This window comes from Lithobates pipiens, unplaced genomic scaffold (assembly GCF_037356315.1).
Source record: "Lithobates pipiens isolate NorthernLeopardFrog02 unplaced genomic scaffold, aLitPip1_a1.2 Scaffold_13, whole genome shotgun sequence".
NCBI lineage: Eukaryota > Metazoa > Chordata > Amphibia > Anura > Ranidae > Lithobates > Lithobates pipiens.
Window position 1 is genome coordinate 225,231,449 of NW_027507718.1, and position 22,292 is coordinate 225,253,740.

General features: G+C 40.3%; 1 protein-coding gene across 2 annotated transcripts in view; it reads left to right on the forward strand.

Moving 5' to 3' along the window:
* SPPL2B (signal peptide peptidase like 2B) overlaps positions 1-21,726 on the forward strand; it is a 50,536-nt gene extending 28,810 nt beyond the window's left edge. Inside the window, exons 4-15 of one of the 2 annotated variants that reach the window (XM_077476272.1) lie at positions 334-423; positions 2,011-2,150; positions 5,597-5,742; positions 8,955-9,051; positions 11,206-11,322; positions 11,407-11,488; positions 12,026-12,100; positions 13,636-13,698; positions 15,722-15,821; positions 16,824-16,901; positions 17,511-17,737; positions 20,860-21,008. In XM_077476272.1, the coding sequence (XP_077332398.1) occupies positions 334-423; positions 2,011-2,150; positions 5,597-5,742; positions 8,955-9,051; positions 11,206-11,322; positions 11,407-11,488; positions 12,026-12,100; positions 13,636-13,698; positions 15,722-15,821; positions 16,824-16,901; positions 17,511-17,692 (1,170 nt within the window). In that variant the 3' untranslated portion in view covers positions 17,693-17,737; positions 20,860-21,008. Of the gene's footprint in view, positions 1-333; positions 424-2,010; positions 2,151-5,596; positions 5,743-8,954; positions 9,052-11,205; positions 11,323-11,406; positions 11,489-12,025; positions 12,101-13,635; positions 13,699-15,721; positions 15,822-16,823; positions 16,902-17,510; positions 17,738-20,859 lie in introns of both variants that reach the window. The other variant, XM_077476271.1, reaches the window with a different exon arrangement.
* The last annotated feature ends 566 nt before the right edge of the window (positions 21,727-22,292 follow it).

Genomic DNA, 22,292 nt, shown 5'->3' on the forward strand with positions numbered 1-22,292 from the left:
CTCTGGAATTCACTACCCCAATCGGTCAGACTGTCTCCAAATGTATCCACTTTTAGGCGATCCCTGAAACTTTCCTCTTCAGAGAAGCCTATCCTGCCTCCATCTAACAACTGCACTATTTTCTCCATTAGCTCACTCCCTACAGCTATTACCCTTTTGTATAACCTGACCCTCCCTCCTAGATTGTAAGCTCTAACGAGCAGGGCTCTCTCATTCCCCCCTGTATTGAATTGTTCTGTCTGCCCCAATGTTGTAAAGCACTGGGTAAACTGTCGGCGCTATATAAATCCTGTATAATAATAATAGTATTGAATGTATTAATACTATTTTCAGGTCCCTCCTGGCGGTAATCGTAGTCAGTATGAAGAGATTGATATTCCAGTGGCTCTACTTAGCTACAGCGATATGTTGGATATCAGTAAGGTAAGGAAAAAATGCTGATGCAGTACATGGAAAAGCTGAAGTATCTTCTTAACGTATATGTGGCCCCGGCTTTAGGGGGGTTATACCAGGATGATGCACTCAGCTGCAGGCATCATCCCAGTACCGTTTTTTTAGAGCGGGCGGTCGGCTTAAACCCTTCTGGTCGAGTAAACCGGAAGGGACGTTGTGATGTCACCTCCATGTTTACAGAGAAAAGACTGGAACAAAGCCATTTCCAGCTTCATGCCAGTCTGTCTCTAGCCGTTGCAAGTAGCGGATCGGGTCTCCCGGTGGGACGGGAGGCCCGGTAAGAGAGGCAGAAGGCAGCGGCAGGAGGTTTCCCTTCCCGCTCCTCTGGGATAACAACCGAGCGGCTTTTATGGGGGTTCTAAGTCATTTTCTAGCAAAAAATACAGATTTTAACTTGTAAACGCCAAATGTCAGAAATAGGCTTAGTCATGAAAGGGTTAAGCATCATATTAATAAATAACATCTGACTACCAAACGAGCAGACCCCTTTTGAAGTTCTTTTTTTTTTTTTTTTTTTTTTTTTATCATACTCCATTGACAATATATTTTAACCTATTAGATCAGTGGTCCTCAACCCCCTCAGGAGTCGAATGATGATTTGCCAGGGGTCACCGAATCTTGGGCTGTTCCTGAAGGCTGCACTGCTCTCCCAGCCCTTTTGTGGCTGCCCAGCAGTGCTGTCCCTGGAGCCCGTGGCCACCCACTCAGTCCCTTCGCAGCTGCCCATTCAGTTCACAGCATGGCTGGGGGGCAGAGACTAGAGGTCAGCTGACTGGTGAGGCATGCGAAGTGGGAGGGGCTGGAGGAGGCCCTATCTCCTGATTTTGGCATGGGTGTCACTGCTATGAGACACCACAAAGCCAGAGACACAGTGAATCCAGAGAGACAGTGAGTAACGCTACCTGTGATTATAGTTACCATTAAAAGTCCCCACTACAGTTCTCAGATCAGCAGATGACCTTGATCAAGAGCACCTAAGTTGGCTCATCAGAACTCCCTCTAGCACTGCCACTCATCCCACCCCCCACCAGCACTGCCACTCATCCCATTCCCCCCACCCTCCCACCAAGGAGTAAGAGGAGGAATAAAAATAGAGAATACATGGAAAAGAGGGGGAGGAACAAAGGGAGAGGGAGAATAAGAGAAAGACTGCTAGAGAGATGGATGGGGGAAAAACAAGAAATGAGCATAGAGAGAGATGTAAGAGAAAGGAAAACAAAGAGAGTGGTACATCTTAAAATGTACCATAAGGGGTTTTAATACGGTACGAGTGGAAGGGACTCAGGTAGTGCTAAATGTCCGTGGGTTAGGGGCCTTGGATGCTGACAACCAATGCTACGAAAATATATTTACTGTTAGGGGTCCCCACAACTTGGGACATTTTATCAAGGGGTACTATAAAGGTCACTGTATTGGATTTATTGCCTACTGTCTTTTACTTTCTATTTCCAAGGGTAATAAAGATTGAGTTGAATTCGATTATAGCTTTTCCTAAGAAATGTACCTTGCATACTTAATTGTTAGCTGACCATATTCTCACCTTTTTTTTTTTGCTAGACATTCGGTCCTTCAGTGAAAGTGGCCATGTATGCACCAAATGAACCTGTTCTGGACTACAACATGGTCATCATTTTCATGATGGCTGTAGGAACTGTGGCTATTGGTGGCTATTGGGCAGGTAGCAGAGATGTTAAAAAGTAAGTATATTTTAGAGGTTATGTTTAGAATGGGAATTTATTTTAAAAAAGTAGGCATTTGAACTAACATTATGTCTGTCGTTATTTGTTGTTACACAAAAATGTTTATGCTGCGGTGGAATACAGATTCAATTGTTAAGACTGTACTTATTTAAAAAAAAAAAAGTGAGAATGTTACAGTATGAAAGAACCTTTCCTTCCCTATTGCCACTGTTGTTTAACATGTATTTGTAAGCTGACTTATAGATAGGTGATTATATATAAACCGATCAGCCATAACATTATGACCACTCAATTATTATTGAGTAGGTTCCCCCCCCCTTTTCCCCTTCAAAACAGCTCTGACCCATTGAGGCATTGGCACCACTAGCCAAAGCATTACGATGCCTCCGCAAGCTTTCCTTATTGCCATAGTGCAACCTGTTTCCATCCCTTCCCCAGGTACGTGTGATGCACAAGCACCCAACCATCCAAATGAGTTAAAAGAAACCATGTGATTCATCAGATCAGGCCACCTTCTTCCATTACTCCGTGGTTCATTGGAGGCATTTTTGGCAATGGACACAGGTCATCATGGGGGCTCCCTGACCAGTCTGGGATTACGCAGCCTCATATGACGAAAATTGTAATGCATTATGTATCCTGACACCTTTCTATCAAAAGCGGCATTAACTTTTCTCAGCAATTTGAGCTACAGTCGCTCTTCTGTTGAATCAGACTACGCAGTCAAGCCTTCGCTCCCCACGTGCATCAGTGAGTCTTGGCCACACATGAACCTGTTGCCAGTTCGCTGGTTTTCCTCCCTTGGGCCACTTTTGGTAGGGTCTGACAACTGCAGACTGGGAACATCTTAAATGGGCTGCAGTTTTGGAGATGCTCTGACCCAGTCATCTTAGCCATTACAATTTGGCCCTTGTCAGTCACTCAAATTCTTACACATGCCTATTTATTTCTGCTTTCAATACATCAACTTTTGGGACAGCATGTTCACTTCCTGCCTAATATATCCCACCAACTTTCAGATGCCATTGTAAGGTGATAAGCAATGGTATTTTCCTAACTTGTCAGTGGTCATAATGTTATGGCTGATTGGTGTGTGTGTATATATATTTTTGTAAGGGGAACACGCTTAATTGCTTTTAGCAGTGGTGAACCATGCATTAGACAGGGACACATAGGAACAGTCTAAGCAGGTTTGTCCTGCACTTTTTCAGCAAGACGAGAAACAAACCGTTTTTACTCCAGGACTATGTACAGCAATTGCTTATCCAAGCCACTTATTAAACTCAGGTCAGTTCTTGAAGGGTTCTTCCTAATCAGTACCCAAATACAAACTGGCAGCTTTTGTATCCTTTTTTTATGTTCTGTCAACACTCAGCCTTTTCACCCAGCAACAGGCTTCCACAGCAAAGAGAATGCGAGAGCCCTGAGCATCAGTCATCTCACATATAAAAACGCTCATGGAAAGCTGAGACTAATAATGAGGTTTGGCTACCAGGTAAGATGTGTACATAGGAATGGAGGGCTGCTACTAGCAGGATCTCCAGTTGGGAAAAGTCCCGCTCCATGCATTGCAATGGAACCCTTCTAATAGGAGCGAATCAGAACTTAGAAAAAGGTTCCTGTACTACTTTGGGGCGACTTCGGAGCGGCTTGCATTGACTTCTATACAGAACTCGTTTTGCAAGCCATGCTGAAGTTGCACTGTACGGGGCGGCTTCAGAGTCAAACGAGAGTCGGGCGACTTTAAAGCCGCCCCTTTGTGAACTGGCCCTAAGTGTTTCTAAATTATATATAGTAGTATTTTTGTAATAATTTACACATTATTTCTGTTTGATGGGGCCAGTGCAGTGTTAATTTCATTGCCAAAAATATGTTCCTCATAGTTTTCGCCAGCTGCATGTTTTCACTAAGGAAAACAAATTGAAAATAAAATTCTAATTAAGTTAATTGGTGAAAACTATGATGAAAATCAATTCCGTTTTTCATTTAGTTGACTAATCTCCAGTACATTTTAGTCAACTAAAATCGAATGGGTTTAGCTAAAGTGTCATGTGTTATTTAAGCATTTCTCTAGAAATTGCCAAACTCATTATAAACTACTGGAGTAAAAATCGAATATGGTATTAAGGTTTGAACGCGCACTACAGACACAGATTTACCTTTTGTGATATATAATGTCTTTATGAATAAAACTAAGTCTCATAAACAAAGAAAAGTATTGCTTTTTGACAAACTTTAAAATATAAAGAAAAAAAAAAAACGTAAACTCTATTGGCTGTAATGCCAGGTTGCAAGTGGGGATGGGGAAGTAAATGAGAGTGAAGGAGTACAAGGGCACGGTGCATTATACTTTGGGGATGGGGAGGTGACCTGCAAGTGGGGATGGGGAAGTAAATGGGAGAGAGGGAGTGCACAGGGCAGAGAACTGGATGGTCTGCGAAGGCTGTTATTTTACATAGTGCTAAGCACTGCTACCTTGCTGGAGGGGATACTCACCACGTCACGTCCAGACAGACATGAATCCGATGAAGGAGTTTCTCTTCTGTGGTCTGCAGGGCATTGTTCCAGAACTCCCAGGCAGCAGGCAGACGGGGGAGCCTGTGTCTCTAAGCCAATACAGCTTACCAATAGAGTTGTGCTGGGGCTTTAACAGACCGGCAAAGCTCAGAGGGAAGTGGAAGTTCAGGTGGGGTGGGTACAGGAGATTTTAGTCGACTCAAATGTACTAGAGATTTTAGTCAACTAAAATATATGACTAAAACTATGCAGATGACTAAAATACAACTAAAACTGAAATTAAGTCAAGACTGACTAAAAAATTAACAGTGGGGTGGTGTTCCCCCATTCTTGTCTGTGATACCACCTAATTTGCAACAGATTGATATATTGCAAATGAGGTGATTAGCAGCAAGAAGTTAAATCACTCAGATCAAAGTCACTCATAGTTTAGGCTTAATTTTTGATAAGAATCTTAGAGACACTTCATTTTTTATTTTTTTTATTTTTTTGGAACCCTTCTCCAGATTAAAGTATAACTATGGGCAAAACTTTCATTTTGGCTAGAGTAAGGGAGTGTCATAGCCCCTGTCAGTTTATTTTTTGTCATCTGTGTCCCATTGAAGAGATTTCCCTTCACTTCCTGTCCCATAGCCAAAACGGGAAGTGAGAGGAAATCCTTGCAAATTAAGAAAATCCCTTGGGGACCCATGGGTCAACAGAACTAGTGTACTTTTCTGGGGGCAACCTAAAATTTGGGATTTTCTTTTTTATAATGATAATGGTAAACGGAACAAATAGTGTTCTAATCCCTCGCCACTCTAGCCAAAAAATAAAAAATAAAAATATTTTTGGCTTCAGTTGTACTTTTAATTTTAGAAAACAAAATAAATCTGTTTGTAAGCAAACATAAGAGTAACAAATGTTTTCTTTTGTCTTACTTGCAGGCGGTACATGAAGCATAAGAGGGATGATGGATCTGATAAGAAACACGATGATGAGACTGTGGATGTTACGCCTGTCATGATCTGTGTGTTTGTGGTCATGTGCTGCTCAATGTTGATTCTTCTCTACCAATTCTATGATCGCTTAGGTGAAGAAACAGTGGCTGGATATTTCTCTTGCTTGTTCTTTTCATGCTTACCAAACTGTACATGCCCTACACAATTCTCACATTAGATGATCCTTAGGAAGAATAAGCCTAGTACAAAATGGTGCAGCCTGCATTGCTTTATTTCTCAGTGTACATTTTTTGAAATGTGCATTAATTTTTGCTTTAAAAAATTCTGCCATCTGCAGTGATTTTAGTGTCATTTATAACAGCTCGTCTCAAGCTGGCCATAGGTTCTATATAGTGGTCTGGTTATGTGCCATGAATCACATGAGTGACCATTTGCAGGCTTGTCGGGCATAAAGTAGGAGAGCCTGGCTGCAGACCCCTCCTAGCACCAGCTCATCAAATTCAAAATAGTAGCATTTGAAAAAGGTTTACCTGTCCAATCACCATTATTCCTAATGAGCCAGCAGTGTATGTGGGTGTCCCATAAACATTAAAGTATACACTATGTGAACCCTCACCTTGTAAAACAACTCATTCAGTTTAAAATAGAAATGAAATTCAAAACGTGTGTGTGTGTGTGTGTGTGTGTGTGTGTATATACAGTATGTCATAAAAGTAAATACACTGCTCACATTTTTGTAAATATTTTATTTTATCTTTTCATGTGACAACACTGAATAAATGACCTTTTGCTACAATGTAAAGTAGTGTGTGTACAGCTTGTATAACAGTGTAAATTTGCTGTCCCCTCAAAATAACTCAACACACAGCCATTTATGTCTAAACCGCTGGCAACAAAAGTGAGTACACCCCTAAGTGAAAATGTCCAAATTGGGCCCAATTAGCCATTTTCCTTCCCCAGTGTCATGTGACTCGTTAGTGTTAAAAAGGTCTCAGGTGTGATTGGAGAGCAGGTGTGTTAAATTTGGTGTTATCGCTTTCACTCTCATACTGGTCACTGGAAGTTCAACATGGCACCTCATAGAAAAGAATTCTCTGAGGATCTGAAAAAAAGAATTGTTGCTCTACATAAAGATTGCCTAGGCTACAGCTCAGGAGTTGAGTGCACGTACTGAGCGTCATATCCAGAGGTTGTCTTTGGGAAATGGACATATGAGTGCTGCCAGCATTGCTGCAGAGGTGGAAGGGGTGGGGGGGGGTCTGCCTGTCAGTGCTCAGGCCATATGCCGCACACTGCATCAAATTGGTCTGCATGGCTGTCGTCCCAGAAGGAAGCCTCTTCTAAAGATGATGCACAAGAAAGCCCGCAAACAGTTTGCTGAAGACAAGCAGGCTAAGGGCATAGATTACTGGAACCATGTCCTGTGGTCTGATGAGACCAAGATAAACTTATTTGGTTCAGATGGTGTAAAGTGTGTGTGGTGGCAACCAGGTGAGGAGTTCAAAGACAAGTGTGTCATGGTCTGGGACTGCATGAGTGCTGCCGACACTGGGGCGCTACAGTTCATTGAGGGAACCATGAATGCCAATATGTACTGTGACATAGCATGATTCCCTCCCTTAGGAGACTGGGCCGCAGGGCAGTATTGCATCATAACAACCCCAAACGCATCTCCAAGACGGCCACTGTATGTGATGGACTGGCCAAGCATGTCTCCTGACCTAAACCCTATTGAGCATCTGTGGGACATCCTCAAATGGAAGGTGGAGGAGCGCAAGGTCTCTAACATCCACCAGCTCCATGATGATGTCATGGAGGAGTGGAAGAGGACTCCAGTGGGAACCTGTGAAGCTCTGGGGAACTCCATGCCCAAGAGGGTTAAGGCAGTGCTGGAAAATAATGGTGGCCACACAAAATATTGACGCTTTGGGCCCAATTTGGACATTTTCACTTAGGGGTGTACTCACTTTTGTTGCTAGTGGTTTAGACATTAATAGCTGTGTGTTGAATTATTTTGAGGGGACGGAAAATTTACACTGTTATATAAGTTGTACACTCACTACTTTACATCGTAGCAAAGTGTCATTTCTTCAGTGTTGTCACATGAAAAGATATAATAAAATATTTACAAAACTGTGAGGGGGTGCACTCACTTTTGTGACATACTGTGTGTGTATGTGTGTGTATATATATATATATATATATATATATATATATATATATATATATCTATATCTATATATATATATATATATATCCCCTCTGTTATCAGCTGCACACTGATCTTCCCATTGAATGGCTGTGCAGGGGGGTGTTGTCAGCACAAGTCTGATCATTGGAGGAAAGCAGGCTGAGTTCCCAGCGAAGCTAGAAAACTGACCATGCCATGCTATCATGCCTAGTGTGATCAGTTTTTAATAGGAAAGCCAAGGGACTGGCATGAACACCGGATATTTCACACAAAGGAAGCAATACAAAGAGAACCGGATAGTTTTTCATACAAGTACATGATACCGCAGGCACACATCAGAAATATATAATTTAGGGTGACATATTCTTTAAATTGTTCTCTGATCAAACCGGGTACCTGTACCTATTAGAGCCTCCTTACACCAGTGCTTTTACTTTTTTGTCATCTGCTTAAATGTTCATTTTAATTAAAAACATATATATATCATTTGGGGGTCTTTAATCAATCTTCACAGCAATAATGTGCCCTTGTAGCATGTGTGAAAAATGGGAGAATTGGTCTGGCAGTGGAAAGATTAATACTTTAATGGCATTTTCCCACTTACTACATAAAAAGAGGGATTTCTTTCTGAATTCTTCAAGTGGCACACAGTTTTTGTATCACTGGATTAAATCTGGTGTGGTATCGACCTATGGCAGCGTGATGTTCCACTGTATATGCCAGTCTTCCCTCTGAGGAAGTATCCTGCTGCTTCTTAAAATCTAGCTCCCAGGAAATGCATTTTATTTTACTGGATGGATGGTTTATAGATTTTTTACCATTTGCTAGTGCATACATTAAATCCTTTATTCTGGTTATATGTATTACTATAAGATTGTTTAATATATTGTTTGTTTCCATGGAAATGCATACCTTTCAGAAACTGATTGCATTAAGAGGAGTACTCAATGTGAATGAATCAATGACCGATGATATTAATCACCAAGATACAATTGGTCTTGACAATCAGTTTAGCAAAAATGATATACAGTATAGGCTATCACACGTGGCTTATCCCCAGAAATATTTTGCTATGATTGTTTTCAACGGTATTTTAAAAATGTGCATATGCATCACTTTTTTTATTTTTATTTTATTTTTATTCTTTTGCAGTTTATGTAATCATTGCAATTTTCTGTTTGGCTGCATCCATCGGTCTATACAGTTGTCTCTTCCCATTTGTCCGCAGAATCCCATACGGCAAGTGCAGGTAAGAAACTAGAGCACTGTTGTATTTTATCTGTACTCTACTGTATTGGGATAACGCCTACTTTATATTTGTTATGTGTTCCCATTCACATAGCACAACTTAATTATTATTTTTTTTTTATATAAAATTATAGCTTACTCTTTCTTGTCCTTTTCTGAAAATTACAAAACTGAAAAAATGCTTCATGGCTCTAACTTTCTGTGCAGTGTTTTTGGGGTTGGGGAGAAGGGGGAAAAAGAATGAAGATTAAAGGGGGGGTAGTAGTGCTCCTCTAGGAACAGAACCCAAATGATAATTCATAGGTTGGTCAAGAGATGTGTTTCTACTTTTGGATGAGCATATGTTATTTTCGTTATGCTTTTTAGAAAGGTACAGTTGTCTTTTTCCAGGCTTTTGGTTACTTTAAAAAAAAAGGGGGGGGGGGGGGGCCGCACTAAGAATAAAACACAAGAGATCAATGTTATAAATGGTTGGACCAGTCCAAAAGCAGCAATTAATTGTGAGATATAGCACAAACGAAATGGAAAGGAGAAAAATTGCGCTAATTACAGTCCGTGTATCAAATTGCAGGGCATAATAGTTCCAATAGTTGTATATGTGGTTGAAAAACTTCAAAGAAGGACACCCCAGTGATGTAATCACAAATAAGTGTACCACCACCTCGTAGAAAACACGCTTACCAAATAGCAAGCAAATTTGGGCAGATGGCTTTAACCCAGCCCAGGCCTTTGCTTTCCACGATTCACCATGAACATGTTGATATAACCCTCAGATACCATCAAATCCGTAGCTCCGTAGGAGATGGTTTAACACTCGGCCCAAAGAGAATAAATATAGTAGACCCTAGCGTTATACTGTATTGTATACACCAGTGATTTTTAACACAAACAAGTGCACCGTCACCTCACAGAGAGCATGCTTACGAGATGAAACGCCCAATAGACATATGGCTTTAACCCAGCCCAGGCCTTTAGTCAGCAGAGGATCCCAAGGATGATATGGGGAGTAATAAGGTTCTCTCAGGCAGATAACGTATGCTCCATGGCTCCGTGAACGGTACATCAATAATCAGCCCAAAAAAAGATAAGGTAAACCATAGCGTGATATTGTCCCTATCCTGATTTATTAAATCAATTAAAAGGTTACACTTACATTTATAACATCTTTAAAACACATAGAAAAAATGAAGCAGGCCGACTACAATTCAAGCTTCCGTCCTTCTCAACGAGATGGCATGGTGACGTAAGGACAGGAGCTTGAATTGTAGCCGGCCAGCTTTGTTTTTTCTATGTGTTATATTGCCCTCCATGGGTTTTTTTTTTTTTTTATAAAAAAACATTGAAGAAGAGACTATGGCCCCTTTCACACGGGTTACGGGGATCTTGTTGGATCGGATGGCAGGCGGGTGTCAGTGGACACATCTGCGTTGACATCCATCGTGCCCATAAAAGTCAATGGGTGGCCCGCTCAGACCCGCCTGAAAAACGGAAAGGCGGATCTTTGCAGGCCGATAGAGTGAAAGGGGCCTATGGGTTAAGGCCAAAGACCCTGGACCTGAAATTCATTATTTGTGGGTGGCACCACCAGATGTGTTGTGTAGTGCAAGAAATTCTTATAGGTACCAATGCATGAGTACTTTATATGAAGACTTGAGAGCCAAAACTATATTGGTACATTTAGCAACATTTGCCCACATGGATTCTCACTCCTCCTGTATCTTAGATGTGGCCAGGTCTGTCCCCTGTTTGTGGGTGTTTGTTTTTTTCCTCGATATCATATGTTTGGTTTTAGCTAAAAAGGATACACAAGTTAATACATTTTGTGCTTACCTGCAAATTTTATTTACCCATGTTTACTGACCACGCTTTTTTTCGTTTCCTTTTTTGTGTTGTCCTTATCACTCCTATCCGGTTCTCATGTATTATATCATAACTGGGCAGCAGTATACAGGTTATTTATAGAAGATGCCTAGGAAATACACTCTCATGTATACTGTATAAGATAAAATTGACTCTTCTGTTTTAATTTTAATTTTCTAATTATTTCTATATCACTTTTATGTACATTTGCCATCTTTACCATAAAATTGTATTTACACATTTGTATTAGAATTCCAGACAATAACCTGCAATACATTTATACGTTCCTTATCAGAATTCCAGATAATAACCTTCCATACTTTCACAATCGACCACCTGTATGGAAACTCCTGTTGGCGTCATTCTGTATTGCTGTCAGTGTATTATGGGGAGTATATCGAAATGAAGATCAGTAAGTATTAACGTGTACCAGCCTAAAAATTATTTTCTAAAAGCCGTTTAAGAATCTGTAATAATAAAATATTTTATCTTTTAGATGGGCTTGGATTCTCCAGGATATTCTTGGTATAGCTTTTTGTCTTTACATGTTGAAGACCATCCGCCTACCCACATTTAAGGTAAAAGGAATGCTACACCTGAACTCTAGGCAGATATAAAATACAGGAATGCAGATCTATACTCATCAAATTCATCATAAATTATATTTTAATGCCAGCTGTGTAAGTATCTTGAATTTTTGCTGGCATCAGCCTCCTATAGCCCCTGTACAGCAAGGCTAGTGTGGAGAGAAAGAAGCAGTATAAGGAACCAGTTGGTTCATGTGCTGACATGAGGCATGCTCATCACTTTGTTGCTTCCCTTTTTTATAACATATAACTTCACCTGTTTACTATGTTTTGTAGTGACATCATTTTCCATACTGTTTCATATGTGACAGGTATGTAGGTTTTATATGTCTTGGGCACCAATAGTTTATGCAGAAGGTGCTGCTGTAAAAAAAAGTATTGGTAGGTAACTAACTGCAGACGGTATTATCGTTACTTTTATGAACAATTTTGTGAATATAAGAAAAATAATCCTATCAAACATGTCGTCTTGTAAATAAGTATTTTAAAAAAAAAAATGGTGTTAATTCTCCCTCAATTTCCCTGCAGAGCTGCACTTTACTCCTGTTCGTTCTCTTTATATACGACGTGTTTTTCGTGTTCATCACTCCATTTCTTACAAAGGTATAACTTTTTTTTTTTTTAATATAGCGGTTGACTTATGAGTGGGGAAGGTGTCTTTCATATATCCATTCAAAATACTTGTTTTGATCCTTTGTTGCATCTTAGTGCTGCTTATCTCCTGCAGTCCCTTTGCTGTCTATACTTCCTGCCTAGTGACGGCTGTATGGAATTTCTCAGCATCTGTTTTTGCTAGCAACACAGCACATGGCCCATGTCTCTAGCGGTCTCAAACTTACCCCTCAGAGTGCTTTAGTCAACAGTATTGCTCAGTGATTGTGAGTGCTGTTGTTCAAGCACTGTACAGGGGTAGCTTTGGAACGCTGGAGACCGGAGCCACTGCTTTTGTGTCCAAGCAGCGGTCTGGCTCTTCAGTGTGCAGCTAGCACTGTGTATTTTACTCTTGCTGTGCTACTTTGTATTTAACATTACATTAAAATTAAACAGGAGAGAAAAAGCATATTTATTACTGTATATGCAGCCTGACTGTATTACAGTGGTAAACGCTGAAGCTTCAATTCAGCTATATTTCTAGCATATGCTTAGCTATTTATTCCATCTTGATGACTAATAAATGTCTTCTTTGTTTTGTCACTGGAACTTAGAATGCGTATTTCGACATTTGCCCCTCAAACCTTTTTAAAAGTAATAATTGGGATAGGCGTACCTGTGTTTTCTTTATAGGCCTTCATGTTCAGGTTTGAACAAGATGGTGGGGCTTAAAGTGGACCTTTTACTCCCCGTAAACACAATCTTCGATGCATGCAGTTCTTCAAGCTGATTCCTAAACATCTTTAAGTCATATATATAAAAAATGTCAAGCTTTATTTGTTAACTTTTTAAATTCTTTATATGTATTAGGCAGTGATGACATAAACATGGCCTCCCAGCTGCCCCCTCATTTGCTTAATCTGTGATATGGAAGAAAAACAAAAATTCATTTCTTTAGCCTCTATAAGCTCTAATTGAAACACACTGCCTAGTCATCCAAAATATGGTAGGTGGATGTGGGTAATCTAGCCCTGAAATTTGCATGGTTTAGGCACTTTCCTTCTTATCTTTTTGTTATGGCAGATACTATTTCCAGAAACTTGTCCAAAGAGGAAGGCATGCCATAGACTGTGCAAAATTCTTTCCTGCAACCACAGGTTGTAGGAACGAAAGTCTCACAATTCCCCCCATCAACACCGTGCTGACAGAGAAATCTCTCCTGCCGTGCAATTGTCCCCGCCAGAAGAAGACAGTGATAATTGCTAACGGCTATAGCAGCCGCTAGCGATAATCGCAAATGAATCTGGCAGGCTGGGTGTACCCAAATCGATCGATCAATCAACTTGGTACATTCAGCCTGCCCACACACAGTTTGAATCTCAACCGGTTTAGTAGGATTCAAACCATCTATGGCCAGCTTAAGGGTCCTAGTGGGGGATTAGCGAGCACATCTAAATGAACATTTGATCTAATGTCATTTTAATTATCAAATACACTGAATGAGTCTCATCACTTCACATTCAGAAATATGCGTTTTTAAATTGCAGAGTGGGGAGAGCATCATGGTGGAAGTTGCTGCTGGCCCCTCAGATTCAAGCACCCAAGAAAAGGTAAGAACGGTTCATCTTAGATCCACCACTGTGCTCTCTCCCTTGCTCCTCACTGGCGCCTGTTGCTATCAGTCACAGCTAGTGAGCAGGGGCAGGGCCGACCCACACGGTGCATATCAATGGGCACACAGCGGCTTGGAAGCGAGCCTGCATGAAGTATAACATGATTATTTATTTTTAAATGTAACTTTACAAACATTTGAATTCTGTGCAAGGTAAAGAAAATGTTCCTTAGGGAATTTGGCCCATGCTGACAGGGCAGTGCAGAGTTCTACAGATTTGTTTGCCACACATTACCACAGCAAACCTCCCATTTCATCGCATTCCAAAGATGTTCTTCTAGATGAAGAGCTAAGTATTGCACAGTCCAATAGAGCACTCTATTGTTCACCATCATATTCTTGGAACTAGCCAGAGATTATTTAGGTTTTAAATGGACCTATGAACTTGTGCTGTGTACACAACAATCCTGACATGCCATATGCATTATGCAGCAGAAATCGAAATTTGTTAGACTAGGCTATGTTTATATTTTAAATCTTTAGTCATACGTTTTTGGCAATGTTGTACCTATAGTGGAATCGTTTTCCTGTTATTGGCCGACAGGAGTGGAACCCTGCATATTTGGCTACTGTTGGCCATCCTCCTTAATGTTTAATGTGGTGGTTGTTCATCAATGCTCTTGTGCACACTACTGTGGTAGAGTAGCTATTTGACCAGTTGTTAAGTTTATGTTCATTTAAACAAACCTACGCAACAAAGTCACTTAGATCCTGCATCTTTTCTAATCCTTGATTGAGAAACTGAAACCCTTGTCTGCATGATTTATATCTTTAGTGGCAGTTACCTTCACTGTTAGGCCCCTTTCACACATGCAGACTGTTTGTCCTTTTTTCATCCATCCGTTGATGGATGAAAAGCGTACATCACTGCATCTCTATGAAAAAAAGTTGTAAACTGATGATCATCCATTTTCATCCATTTACATTCACTCCTGCCAAAATCAGTTTTTTGGAAGGAATCAAAACCCTATTTTTCATCAGATCAGACGAAAACCGAATGTAAACAAACGGTTCATTTTTGCATGAAACAAAAAATTGCTCTTGGACTCGGGTAGTTAAGGACTCCAGCTGGCAGATGTGAAAAACTGATGCAAACTTCAACTGGGTTTTTCCTTGGAAAAAAACATGACTGCACCGATGAAATGAAGGGTCCTCATAAGAGGCCTAAAACTAGCTATAGGTCCCTTTCATACATGCAGACCGTTTTGTTTTATCAGTTCACTTACGTTTTTTGAAAGGGAAAAAAAACAGATGAAGTTTGAATCAGTTTTTCATAAGAGTCCTTAACCACTTGATTTGTGGAGCCATTTTTTTTTTTCATGCAAAAACAGGCCGTTTGTTTTTACATCAGTTTTTTTGTCTGATCCATTCCAAAAAACGGGTGTTGACAGAAGCAGATGTAAACGGGTGTAAATGGATGATCATCTACTATATTTACATCCGTTTTTCCATAGAGATGCATTGATGTCTGTTTTCATTCATGTGAAAACTCTTTGTACATGTCGTTGACAGGATAAATGCTGTTCCAAAGTTCTTTAAAATGTAATTTGCTTTTAACATTCAATTTTTGTTTGGAATGAATGAATGAATGTATATTCCCAAACAACAACTGCACACACTGTTAATGTATTTGTTGGAGAAAAGTTTTCCATATTGTTCCTTTGAATTTTCTCATCACTGTGGTCGAAAATGAAGGTCGATTTAACCCTAATGACTATAAAAGCAAATGTACTTAAAACAAAACATGGAAACGATTGTCTAGTGTATACCCAGATTTAGGTTATTTCTACGAAATAAAAAAAAACATTACCTTGCTGCCTTCTGGCACCATTTTCTTTCCCGTTATACTTTTGCGTGTTTCTTTTTGTTTCTTTATTTTATATATATTCAGTGTTTTGTGCCATACATTTTTGGGCCTTTATTTCAGTGATTCTTTCATGATGATTTTTGTTCCAATTTAGCTCCCAATGGTTCTTAAAGTGCCAAGATTAAACTCTTCACCCTTGGCTCTGTGTGACAGGCCTTTCTCTCTCTTGGGCTTCGGAGACATTTTGGTACCAGGTAAAGAGGTTACCCAAGTGATAATTTTTGTTGTTTCATGCCGTTTTGAAAATAAAAGGTGACTACAAAATATTGAAATCTATTAGGCAATAAGAACAAATGGAAAATAAATGTTGTATTAAGGATTTTCAAACAGTAGCCTCTACAATTGCTATCACGGCTTTAGTTCCTACAATATATTCTAGCCAAAGACTAATTAGGAATATGTCAGAGAGCAGACGTTTGGGTACAAGATGTTATAATATTACAAGGTTACAAGAAGTATAAAGGCTGTTGATAAGCTCTCTTAATGAAGGTGTTAGCTATCATGCTGACTGGCTGCCTTTTTCCCTACAGTGGGTTACTGACCTGGAACAAGAACACATACACTGATCAGCCATAAGATGACCATCCACCTAATATTGAGTAGGTTCCCCTTTTGCCACACAAACAGCCTTGACCTGTCAAGGCATAGATGCCACTAGACCTTTTGAAGGTATGCTGTGGATCCTGGCACCAAGCAGTCAGTAGCAGATCTTTTAAGTCCTGTAAGTTGTGAGGGGAGGCCTCCATGCATCAGATTTTTTTTTTCCAGCACATGCCACAGATACTCTATTGATAAAGATCTGGAGAATTTGGAGGCCAAGTCAAGACCTCGAAGACACCTTCTTCCATTGCTCCATGATCTAGTCCTGATGCTCAAGTGCGCCCTGTTGGCGCTTTTGGCTTAGTCTTCAAATTTAAATCCCTAGACCCTAGGGCCAGACTGTGCATACTGTGATCTGACATTTGGTGTATCTAGGACGTATTTAAATATTCCAAGAGCATAAAATAAAAGGAAAAAATTGAATAACTATGATTTAAGGCATTACACTGTTTGAGGCATTGCAGGCTTTCCACATGTGTCAATGTTTGAAGCAAATGTTAAATTATTAAAAAAATGATTGCCAATTAAATACGGTAACATATTTGTATCCAAAGCTAAACATTTTCACTGTATTCTGTTCTGTGTACCTTTCGCAGGGCTTCTGGTGGCTTACTGTCACAGGTTTGACATTCAGATTCAGTCTTCAAGGATCTACTTTCTAGCATGCACCATAGGTATGTTTCTCTTATGTCCATCTCACTTTGCTCTACTCACTGTACTGAGTGCTGAAAGAAAGCACACTCTAGATCCCCCGACCCCCACAATATCTCATGTTTACTTGCAAGTTTACAGAAGATATTTGCCAAGAAATATACATTAATGCCAAAGCCTGCAGTCGTGAGGTTCGTGTAAGTGTGTGGAGGCAATAGAGAAAAGAATCAATGCATTTTGTTTGAAAGTGCAGTTATTTAAAGGGCTAATTGCAGCGGTTTACTGGCTGCATACAATCTTTGCACCTATCAACTACCCAATGCCAAGACCCTTTGTGGGCACTCTGGAGGAAATTTACTAAAGCAGGTGCACACAGAATGCGGTGCAACTGTGCACAGTAACCTATCAGCTTCTAACTTCAGCTTGTTCAATTAAGCTTTGCAAATAAATCCCGGAAGCTGATTGGTTACTATGCACAGCAGCACCACATTCTGTGTGCACCAGTTTTAGTAAATCTCCCCCTGTGTGTCTTACAACCCCTTTTAGATGCAATTTCTAAAATATGTTACCTTGTCGTGTTATCTTTAAACTTTGTTTTATATATTTATGTGTTCTCTTTTTACCCCGTGCAGCCTATGGTATTGGTCTCCTGGTGACGTTTGTGGCTCTCGCCCTGATGCAGAGGGGCCAGCCTGCTCTTCTCTATTTAGTCCCCTGCACACTGCTTACAAGTCTGACTGTGGCCCTTTGGCGAAAGGAACTCCCTATGTTTTGGACGGGCAGCGGCTTTGTGGTGAATACCTGTTTGATATGACTGTCTTCAAGAATTACTAATGTTGTAAACACTAAATCAGATAAAGTTGAGTAACCCCTTGCAGAATTAACACAATAGGATCATGTTTCTGTTATCAAATGTTACTGCTTGTGCGTGTGTTTACTTGTGTTAGTGAACCTGTGTATGAGCAAAACACCAGTGCATGATGTGTACAGTAACTGCCTGGAACTTGGGGCAAGTCAGGACCTGGCTGTTTCTGAGACAGCTTCATTACATGGATGTTTTGCTGCATGACAGATTTTCATTAAATGTGTTAGGACTCATGCCATGATTCCAAAATTCTGCTTAATAAATCTGCCCTTTTCTAAATTTATTTAGTTATTTTAGAAAAAAGGGGGTCTATAAAAACACGTGTACAAAACTTTCAATCACATTGCGGTGTTTTTTTTCCCCATTTTCTTGCGTGCGTTTTTCTCTGTCTCTATATGCAGAATAGCATGCTTGTTATACTCACTGTGGAACGTAAGGGGTTTATCCTCTGCATTGTGTAAAAAGGCTCTTTGACACTATATGGACAGATCCTTCCCTTACGCACTGTCTATCTTGGCAAGGCCATATAATACAGATAGGGTAGCCGTCCTGCACATGCCCAGCTTAGTCTCTATTGCTGGAGAGAACATTTCTTGTTTCAATTGAACTGTTCAGGTCACATGTTGACATTATACATGTGGACATGTAAACAGGCTATAGTGGAAATCTCCTACCTGGTAACTCAGCTCTGGACAAACTGTGCAGAGGCACTATTATCACATTACTGGGTTTAGTAACACTTTAACTGGATTTATTAATATTGAAGATGTTTCACCAGAATGGTGACACATTTCATAATTAAAAGCTTTTGTTAATTGTGATTATTAATACCCTCTCTGCCACTATATTTTATAGCATGATTTAGTAAATTATGAAGTGTACCTTTGTTCATTTCATACATTTATTCATGTCTAGAATACGTTTTTTTCTTTTTTTTTTTTTTTTTTTCTTCCCGTAAATTCCACTGCACAATTGTAACATTGCAACATTGACCACTGGTGATTCTCATGCTATAGTAAATTTAGCTGCTAAGAAAATGATAGTGTGGAGATATCTAGAGATCTTATTCAGCAAGTCAACAAACAGCGCCATTTTAGAATTTTTAGGTATGTTTTGTCCTGTCTCTAAATAAAAGCGCTGGACCTTTTGGATGGGACAACCAAACATAGAACATAGTACTCTCTCGCACTGCACAATTGTATGTTTAAAGTTCACTACTTTAAGCTTGGGTGACTCAGACATTGTATGAACTTCTAGCCCTTTTCACATTCTGTCACATACCTAGGCAGCACACCTAAATGATCATTTGAGTAAATTGTACCGATAAGAAAACTTTGAAGCGTGGAACACCAGCTAAAAAGGAAAGTGCTGCTTTTCCACCTTTCTTTTTTTGGACAAGTACCCGCTCCCACTTTCGCTCGGATCACCTTGGCCAGGGGTGTCACACTCAATTTCATTGCAAACCACATTAGCATTATGGTTGCTCTCAAAGTGTCAATTGTATCAGTAAGACTAGATGTCCAGAGCACCCCCACCATTAGAAGTCAAGAGTCCCCCACCCTCCCGTACATCACAGTGTAACCTCCTTCCCTTGTGCTGCTGCAGGGAAGGAGCTGGGAAGCAGAAAGTGGAGGGCCAGAGGATGGCTGGCACTTTACGTAGCTCTCATATTGCAATCGAAAAATGAGAGGCGCTAGGACTCTCTATTTGCATCCATAAGGTAAATGTCATAAAGCATACAAAGAGAAAAAAAAAGTGATAAGAAGAAAGAAGCAGGCGTCGATTCCCTCAGCACAGGCCCCTGACCACCTAATTCTGGGAGCTATGAGGCTTGAAAGTATCTAATCCAGGGGCTACACTTTTTCGAACCTGGCTTGTTTGTCCCTGAGGAAGCTGGTCAGTTTTTCATTGACCATGATCCCGGAAAATTTGTGTTTTACTAATGCAACATTGACCACTGGTGATTCTCATGCTATAGTAAATTTAGCTGCTAAGAAAATGATAGTGTGGAGATATCTAGAGATCTTATTCAGCAAGTCAACAAACAGCGCCATTTTAGAACTTTTAGGTATGTTTTGTCCTGTCTCTAAATAAAAGCGCTGGACCTTTTGGATGGGACAACCAAACATAGAACATAGTACTCTCTCGCCCCCACCCTCTGAAGCAAAGGGGTGAAGTGCCAGGGTGCAATCTCGCCAGCCTCGCCTGGACCAGGTACCATCTGGACAGGACCTTGCAATTCACTTCCACCAAGGAAGTATTGAGTATTCCTCTGTGCACCATGGTTGACCGCTGCACCCATACCTGCTCTTCTGTAGTCTCACCCAGGTCTGATTCCCATGCTGTTTGGTAGGAGGGCTAAGTCCGCTCACTATTGAAGAGGACCTAGAGCTCCGAGATACCACCCCCCCCCCCCCCCAAACGTGATTCGGGTCTGCGTAAGCATTTGTTTTCAAACAACGGCCTAGTGGTTATTTCTATCTGATCCGTACTCGGGGATTTTCTAAAACAAATAATTTGATATTCTGTCTGGGGCATCTGTAGCGTGTCCAGAAAATAAGAACGTTCCCTAATCCCTTTGTGAGCTATGAAGTGTGCTATCCTGTAAAAAGCCTTTGTTAACCTACCACATTAATTGTTGGGGATTCTGTCCTGGAGGAAAATACAGGTTATTTAATTATAGGGGCCACAGGGGAATGGGGAGACCTCAGCGGGTATAATTTGCACACAGTGTCCCAGAGACGTAGGGCGTGGGATTGGGATAAGGAAAGGCTCAGAATAGCCCAACGTTCTTATGTTGGGAGCCACATCAGGAGGTCAATAGGTAGTGACAGACTAGCCTGCGCCTCCAACTGTATCCAGTCAGGTTGGTATTTTGTAGAGAAAAAAAAAAAATTTGGTTTTAGTATGATTAACTCCTGTGGGTTTACATTATGCTACTAATCAGCTTCTGTCATTGTTTCAGAATTTTGTTTTTTATATTTCACGTTATTTATGTATTTTACTGTCTTTTTTTATAATGACTCACCTTTTCAGACCTGCATAAAATTCATGTAGTGTATTTTGTAGTACTGCTTACATTCTATACACTGGCTAACATTTGCTTCCTTTTTCAGCAAAAAGACCTTCCAAATCCTCCTCTGGTTCTAGCGCCTAGTGCCTCAGAGCCGGTATTGGAACAGCACAGTGAGAAAGAAGAACCTAACGTAGATCAGGAATGCCATTCTGCAGAAGAACAGCAGCAAGTGGGCACAGAGAAGGGCACATTAGATACCACAGAGGAACAGACATGCTCAAATACAGAGAGGACAGTATTAGAGCCAGAAGACCCCCTGAGCTCAGAATCTGCAAATATGGCTGAAAATAAATTTTCCCCAGATTTGGAAAGCCCTGGTGCAGATGACTTGAAAATCTCCAATAAACCAAATGCTTGCTAATTCTCCACAAACTCTTCAGAACCACATATTTATCCAAACACAAACTGGACCACATGAATACTTGTCAAACTACTGCTCAGTATATACAAGGCCATATATGAACCTGAACGACAGCTTTATCTTCCAGCTACCTCCAGAGCACTCAGTGAGGCATCAGACAGCCAGTCACAGGGTGACCAACAGCGAGGACATATGAGCAAAGCTCTGCTATGGCTCTATATAATTGTTTTACGGTACACATCTCCAGTAAGGGTGGTTTGTTTTTATATACTGCAAGTTGAACAGGTTGTTCCCTGGGACCTTGCAGCAGGAAACATTATAGTTAGAAATCATATTTAGAAAACATGGTACTTTTTGTTAAAAAAAAATAAAAAATGAAATAAATTAAAAAAGAAAAGTATTTCAATTTTCATTACATTTGCAGTATGTGTGTAAATATTTATACACACTATTGATACTACAGTAACTTTTTCATTTATTTTGTTATGTATCTGCTTATTAGTCATTGTACAGAATATTGTGAATAAAGCTTTTTTTTTTTTTCCATTCCTTCTCCATTTGTATTTGAACACTATAGTAATCTGCTGCAGAAAGAAAGACTAGCTTCAATAGAATACAACAAGGTAAAAGTAAAGGTCTTGCAAGCTACCAAATCAAAGATCCCCTATCTTATAATAGTGTGATGACACCTGCTAGCACTAATCACATCCCATACTAATGTGTGAGAATCACAGATAAATAAATAAATCGTGCTGCTCTATCCCCTTACAGCCCGTTCACACCTGAACGTTTTGTAGCCCTACGCCTGAAGCTACAAAACGCTGGAGGGGGAAAAAATCCATTATTCTCAATGGAGATGGTTCACATCTCCACTCCATGTCGCCTGAAGCCGAACGCCTGAAGCTCAAACAAGTTCCGGACCCTTTTTTGTCGCGCGAATTGGGCTGATTTGGGCGTTTTCATTCCCATAGAAACTAATGGAAACGCTCGATTCGAGCGTTTAGCGCGACAACGAGCGTTTCTACGGGCGTTTTGACGCTGTATCTGCTCAAGAAAAAATAAGCAGATGAAAAATATTTTTCCTATTGGCTGAAAAAAAAAACGCAGAAGTT